This window comes from Fukomys damarensis, unplaced genomic scaffold, assembly GCF_012274545.1.
Source record: "Fukomys damarensis isolate Sample0158 unplaced genomic scaffold, DMR_v1.0_HiC HiC_scaffold_37, whole genome shotgun sequence".
NCBI lineage: Eukaryota > Metazoa > Chordata > Mammalia > Rodentia > Bathyergidae > Fukomys > Fukomys damarensis.
Window position 1 is genome coordinate 6,584,997 of NW_022900949.1, and position 6,308 is coordinate 6,591,304.

The following is a 6,308-nucleotide window of genomic DNA, read 5'->3' on the forward strand; positions in this document are numbered from 1 at the left end:
CCCCGTGGTCAGGCCACCGGGCGGACCCCGCCATTGCGACACCGAGGCCCGAGAATGGCCCGGCTCAGGGAGGAGCCGGGCTGCCGCCGCCAGCTCAGGCCCAGTGCACGAAGGGGGACTTCAGGGCAGGCTGGACAGCACACGCTCACGCGGGCACAGATACTGGAGGAGTCAGGGCTATCCCAATGGGGGTCTCGAGACCCCGGGGCACTGAGGATGGCTGCGATGGAAGAGTCCGGGGAAGGGACACGAAGCCAGCGCAGGTCCTGGAAACACATTTGGGTGCCAGGGCCTTTGCACTGAGCTACATCCACAGCCCTTTCCAAAATTCTTTTTGACCAGTTCTTGGGAGGCTGAGGCAGGAGGTTCACCTCAATTCTGAGGCCAGTCCGGGCTACACAGTGAACTCGAGGGCAGCCTGGACTACACAGTGAGACCCTGTCTCAAAATATCAAGAGAAAGGGCCGGGGATGTAGCTCAGTTTTTCCGCTCCCTGCCTCGCAAGCACAAGGATCCGAGTTTGATCCCCACACACACAAAAAAAAAAAAGAAAAAAAAATTATTTTGCGACAAGGTCATGCTAAGCTGCCCAAGGGGGACTTGAACTCTCGATTCTCCGGCCTCAGCCTCCCAAGGTGTTGGAATACAGGTGCGTTGCCACCGCCCCTGGTTCCTGGGGGACTCTTGGGGGTCAATCACGGAGAACGAGGGCTGTTAATGGGGGGAATGGAGCCAAGAGGAGTGAAGGGGATCTCAGCGAGAGACAGGGAGCGCAGGGGCGCGGGACAGTAAGACAGAGCCCTCCGCGCAGGGGCGCCGCGCACAGGGAGGCAGGAAGCGGTCTGCACTGGAGCCGCGCACGTACGTCGGGCGTGAGCACGGAGTTGGGGGTCAATCACGGAGAACGAGGGCTGTTAATGGGGGGAATGGAGCCAAGAGGAGTGAAGGGGATCTCAGCGAGAGACAGGGAGCGCAGGGGCGCGGGACAGTAAGACAGAGCCCTCCGCGCAGGGGCGCCGCGCACAGGGAGGCAGGAAGCGGTCTGCACTGGAGCCGCGCACGTACGTCGGGCGTGAGCACGGAGTGTCTGGGCGGGGGCACCGGGAGCCGCAGCTTGAACTCCTCGTAGAACTCGGGGGACCTGGCGGGACCCGCGGAGGGACGGGGCTGGGAACCTGGGATTTGTGATGGCTGCCCCGTCCCCTCTCCCTGTGCCTCAGCTTCCCCGTTAGCGCTCCCACAGCTTCCACCGCCCCTTCTTCCTGCACCCCTGGGTCCCAGGAAGGTGTCCTGGGCGTGGTGTCCCCGCCCCCCCGCCACCTACTTGTTATGGTAGACGACAGGTGTCAAGGCCTCGCGAGTGAATTCGCTGCAGCTGGACTTGCCGAAGATCACCTGGGGGCGTGGGGCGTTAGGACCCCACGGGACCTCCCGGCTCCGCCCCGCAGGGTTCAGCCACTGACCGGCAGGGCCTGGCTGGGGTCCTCGCCCGCCATGTACTGGACCCGCACGGCGAGGTTGCGCATGGAGCCCTGGCGGCTGCTGAAGTTGAGGCTGTGCGGGTACACGAAGAGCAGGTTCCTGCGGGGCAGGGGCGGCGGGGTGAGGGGCAGGGCCTCGACGGGCCACTGGAGGCCAGGCAGCTGGGACAAGCCAGGCTGGGGACACAGAGTCACAGGCCGGGTGCTGAGGGCAGGGTGACTCCCTTCTAGGAACCAGGCAGAGGGTGTGAGGACACAGATGGGGATTCAGATGGGCACGCGGAGCCAGAGCTCCAGGACGGTGCCCAGGCGCCCAGCGGTCTCGCCTGTTTCCTGCCACACTGACCTGCACCTTGGGCCCAAATGCCCTCCCTGGGGAGGAAACTGAGGCCACAGCCGGCGGGCAGGTTCAGAGTCCTGCCTCCTTCCCCTGTACAAGCCCCGACCACCCTCTGGGCCTCAGTTTCCCTATCTGTATAATGGGGGCGTCGGGCCTTCCGGCTAAACAGTAGAAGGGTGGTAAGCAACCACGGTGACAGTCGCCACAGCCAACACCAGAAGGGAACTCACCGTGCCTGAGGCTCCCAGCACTCAGTGTGAAATCATTTACAGACCCCTCGAGGGTGAGCTGGGTGGGGGCTTGCAGCAGCCCCAGCCCAAATAGGAAGGGAAACCGAACCCTGGCCATCCAGGGAGTTAAGCAGCAGTTAGCACAAACTGACATTTCTCTGCCTCCTGGATTAGGCTGTGCGGCCTCCCGGAGGACTCGGTCGCCTGTCCCTTATCTCCTGGCCACCGTGCAGCCAACAAAGACCTCTGCGTCACATGCAGTTTTGTGGGCCAAAAGAAAAAAAAAAAAAGCCCCACAAGTTCTTTGGGACCAGGAATTTGGCTCAGTGGTTTCGCTGCCTGCCGCGCAAGTTTAAGTGCCCAAGTTTGATGCCCAGACCAAAAAAAAGAAAACAAAAAAAAAGAAAGAAAGCCCCACATGCAGTTTTCTGGGGCCATTACTTGTTCCCCTTCACAGAAGATACATATCTGGAACAGCTCTCCATGAACCTCTGGTGCTCATAAAACATCATCAACATCATAGTCATTATTTGTCACAGGGTCTCGCTATGTAGCCCACACTAGTCTCAAACTTAAGATCCTCCTGTCTCAGCCTCCCAAGCGCTTGGATTTGGACGTGCACCACTCTACCCAGCTTCCACTATTATTACTGTCACTTTTTCTGCCTGTGTACAGGTGGGGGAACTGAAACTCAGCACGGTGACCCCCAGGATGTCCCTGCAGTGGCCTGCGCCTGTCCCCTCCCTATGGCCCCCACCCACCGCTGGCCCTGTGCCCCAGCCAGCGTGATCCTAGCATGGCCCGGGTCCGGGCCAGACATCAGCCTGATGCAACCACAACACGCGCAGCCAGGCCTTGCAAAACACAGGGCAGCTACGTGGCCAGTTAACGATTGGCTGGGGTAAATGACAGTGCAGGGACATAAAAGGCGGCAGCAGTGGCACTGTGGGCCACAGCTCCAGACCCGCAGCCATGTCCACACTCTCTCTGTGCCTCCTGTGGGTCCTGGCCACAGTGGCCCGGCCTGCCCCGGTGGCCCCCATGGGTGGCCCAGAGCCAGCACAGCATGAAGAGCTGACCTTGCTCTTCCACGGGGCCCTGCAGCTGGGCCAGGCCCTCAACAGCGTATACAGGGCCACCGAGGCACGGCTGACAGAGGCCAGGCAGAGCCTGGACCTCTATGGCCACACCCTGGAGCTCCTGGGACTACAAGTCAGCCAAGGCCAGGATGCAACTCGGGAACTCCACACTGACTTGTTGGGGATGCAGGTGGGCACTGCGGCTGGGATGCTGCGGGGTGGACAGGAGTCTAAAGAGCAATTAATGGCCAGGGTGTCGGATGCCGTGGGTTGCCCAGAAAAGAAGTTCCCAGGGTGCAAGGCTTTCAGTGATAAAACCAGGCAATGATGAGCTTGTTGCCCTCCTAATGGCCTCCTATCTACCAAACAGACGGACGAAGATACTTTGCAGCTGCAGGTAGAGGCCACGGCCCGGGAGCTGGAGGCGGCGGCCCAGGCCCAGCAGGTGTTGTGGGACAGTGTGAGACACCTAGACAGCCGTCTGAGGGTTGCCTGTCTCGGCCGTGCCTGCCATGAACTCGAGAACTTAAAGGTAAGGGACACCTGGCCCCGGGAGGGTTGAGGTCCCTGATTCTGGTCAGACACAGCTCACTTCTGAACCCCGAGCCCTGGGTACCACTCTCAACCTCTCTTCTGCGTGACACTGGGCAAAATCTCGTCCTGGTCTGAGCCTTAGTTTCCCCATCTATAAATAAGGGCAACAGCTGATATTTCACAGCAAAGCCAGGGACTCCATGTAGAAGGGAGCACACAGTAGACAGCCAATAAATACTTCTGAGTAATTTTGGGGGTAAAACTGGAGATCGAACCTAGGGCCTAGATTTGAACCTAGGATTGAACCAGGATGGGCTTGAACTTATCCTCCTGACTCAGCCTCCCAGAATGGTAGGATGACAGGTGCATGCTATTATGCCTGGCTTCAATAACTGCTTATAGCCTGGCATAGTGGCACATGCCTGTCACCCCTGTACTTGGGAGGCTGAGGCAGGCTGTGCCAGCCTGGGCTACATAGTGAGTTCAAGGCCGGCCCGCACTACATAGTGAGATCCGATCTTAAAACAACAATAACAAATGTTAAAAAATAAGTCAGAGCCCTGCCCTGACCACCCAGTAATTACCCAGTCTTGTCGTGTGCCCTTTAGTAAAACATACGATGTTCTTAACCCCACAATGCAAGTCCTATCTGAGACCCATTTTACAGGTATGGAAACCGAGGCCAGAAAGCACTAGTGACTTGCAATATCTCATAGATGCAGCAAGGAACAGTAGGGGGCCTGGGCAGGGCCAAAGCACAGGAGGTGACAGGGTCCCCACTAAACTTCTCTTCCTGTCCTGCAGCTTCACGCCGACAAGCAGAGCCACCTCCTGTGGGTCCTCACGGGCCATGTGCAGCGACAGAGGCGGGAGATGGCAACACAGCAGCAAGGGCTGCGACAGATCCAGGAGCGGTGAGCCTGGCGGGGTTGGGGTGCAGGGGGCAGCTGCAAGGGACCCGCTTGCACGGGCTGACGGGGTTGCGTCTCCCCCCAGGCTTCACACAGCGGCGCTCCCGGCCTGAGCCCGTCTGCGTGGACCAGAGGACCAGTCGTGCAGAGAGGGACACGTCCACGCGCCTCGCGGCCCTGCGCAGGCGGAGCTGCCTGTCCGCTGGGGTCGGCCAGGGTGCCCCAGTTCAGGGAACAGGGCAGAGGCGGCAGCCGGCGGGAAACAGGCAGAGGGCGAGGCCCCGTGAGCAGGGAGGAGGAAGGGTGAGCGCTCCTTCAGCCTCATTAAAGCGCCTCAGTGCATTTCACCGGTGCCTGTCCCATTTCTGAGCCCAGGCGGACCTCACCCAGGGCTGTACCTGTAGCAGGTATGCGGGGCGTAGACCTCGCGAGCAGGGAATTCCAGGATCTCCTTGGTGGGCCGGGCCCTGGGGTCTGGGTAGGGCTTGACATGAAGCAGCTCAGGGCTCAGGCAGAAGTGGGCGTTCTCGGGGGCCGGGGAAATATCGATCTTGAGCTGAGCTGGGAAGGAGAGAGCTGGCTGGCACCTGGCCAGGGGCATCCACTGGGCCCAGAGCCCGGCTCTGTCTCTCCCCTGAGGACCTCTGATGGTTCCACCCTTCTGGGTCAAAAGCCATAGGTCGGGTGGGGGATGGTGGCACATGCCTGTCACCCTGGAAGTGGGGGAGTCTGGGGCAGGAAAGTTCAAGCCCACCTTGGGCAACTTAGTGAGACCTTGTCTCAAAATAAAAAATGAGCTGAGCGTGGTGGTGCACACCTGTCATGCCAGCACTCAGAGGCTGAGGCAGGAGGATTGCCACGAGTTCCAGGCCAGCCTGGGCTACACAGGGAGACCCTGTCTTAAAAGAGCTGGGTAGGGCTTGACATAAAGATGGGCAGCTCAGTGCAAAGGCCCTGGGTTCAATGCCCAGTATTGCAAAAAGGAGGAAAAAAGCCACGTTATTCAACTCCTGTCTGTCACCCCACATCTGAGCAGACCTCCCCTCAGGCCTCCTGTTCCCCTGCCACCGGGTTCCCCCTTTGGAACCTGTCACGTGTCTTATTCTGTATGTCCTCTGTGGACCCCACTGGGAGTTCCAGCCTGCGGCTGGGGTTTATCTGTCATAGTTGGGTCCCCAGTGCACTCGGCGCGGGTTTGCCGAGGGCCTGCATGAGAACACTGGTTTACGGGGTGGCACCACACACCAGTCACAGGTCGCAGGCGCCGCAGCAGGGAAGACGGGCGTCGCATGTCCGCCAGGAATTTGAAGAGGTCCTCGTCGCTGAGTCGTTCAGCCTCCTGAGAGGACAGGTCCCCGTGAGCCAGGGCCGACCAAGGGGTTAAAGTCCCTGGGATCCATGCAGCCACGAGGGGCGGGACGGACCGAGCACCACCCCTCCGGGGCCGCGCACCTGCTTGAAGAAGTTGGTCACAGTCAGTGTGGCCGGGCGGAAGCCAGAGAAGCTGCAGGCTTCGTCGCCACCGCTGGATCGGTCCTGGGGTCCCCGACGGCGACGCTCGCTCCAGGCGGGTCGGCGCTCTTGGGACCATGGTCACAGAGGGAGGCGAAGAGGCAGAAAGGGAGGGACAAAAGCGACGGAGACTCAGGCGCCCGGCGGCGATCGGCCAGCAGAGGGCCCGCCTCCCTCCAGGCCCCGCCCCCCCCCCTATCCCCCCCCCCCCACCACCCCCC

At 60.6% G+C, this 6,308-nt stretch overlaps 2 protein-coding genes across 2 annotated transcripts in view; one reads left to right on the forward strand and one right to left on the reverse strand.

The window, feature by feature from the left end:
- The window catches only part of Dock6 (dedicator of cytokinesis 6), a 41,381-nt gene that overhangs the window by 26,186 nt on the left and 8,887 nt on the right, over positions 1 to 6,308 (reverse strand). The window contains exons 13-19 of the mRNA XM_033759597.1: positions 6,028 to 6,155; positions 5,821 to 5,914; positions 4,974 to 5,136; positions 1,464 to 1,581; positions 1,325 to 1,395; positions 1,062 to 1,141; positions 866 to 897 (exon numbers count right to left, since the gene is read on the reverse strand). Of these exons, the coding sequence (XP_033615488.1) occupies positions 866 to 897; positions 1,062 to 1,141; positions 1,325 to 1,395; positions 1,464 to 1,581; positions 4,974 to 5,136; positions 5,821 to 5,914; positions 6,028 to 6,155 (686 nt within the window). The remainder of the gene's footprint in view (positions 1 to 865; positions 898 to 1,061; positions 1,142 to 1,324; positions 1,396 to 1,463; positions 1,582 to 4,973; positions 5,137 to 5,820; positions 5,915 to 6,027; positions 6,156 to 6,308) is intronic.
- Angptl8 (angiopoietin like 8) lies at positions 2,980 to 4,943 on the forward strand. The gene is made up of 4 exons (XM_010634721.3): positions 2,980 to 3,320; positions 3,501 to 3,662; positions 4,469 to 4,578; positions 4,661 to 4,943. Exons 1-4 carry the CDS (start codon positions 3,024 to 3,026, stop codon positions 4,686 to 4,688), a joined length of 597 nt encoding a protein of 198 aa, XP_010633023.1. The 5' UTR covers positions 2,980 to 3,023; the 3' UTR covers positions 4,689 to 4,943.

What these genes read in the sequence shown, in the direction of transcription:
- Angptl8 (XM_010634721.3), top strand. Translation starts at nt 3,024, where the DNA reads ATGTCCACACTCTCTCTGTGCCTCCTGTGGGTCCTGGCCACAGTGGCC. An exon ending in ATGAACTCGAGAACTTAAAG is followed by an intron (nt 3,663 to 4,468) that starts GTAAGGGACACC and finishes CCTGTCCTGCAG; the next exon opens with CTTCACGCCGACAAGCAGAG. An exon ending in CTGCGACAGATCCAGGAGCG is followed by an intron (nt 4,579 to 4,660) that starts GTGAGCCTGGCG and finishes GTCTCCCCCCAG; the next exon opens with GCTTCACACAGCGGCGCTCC.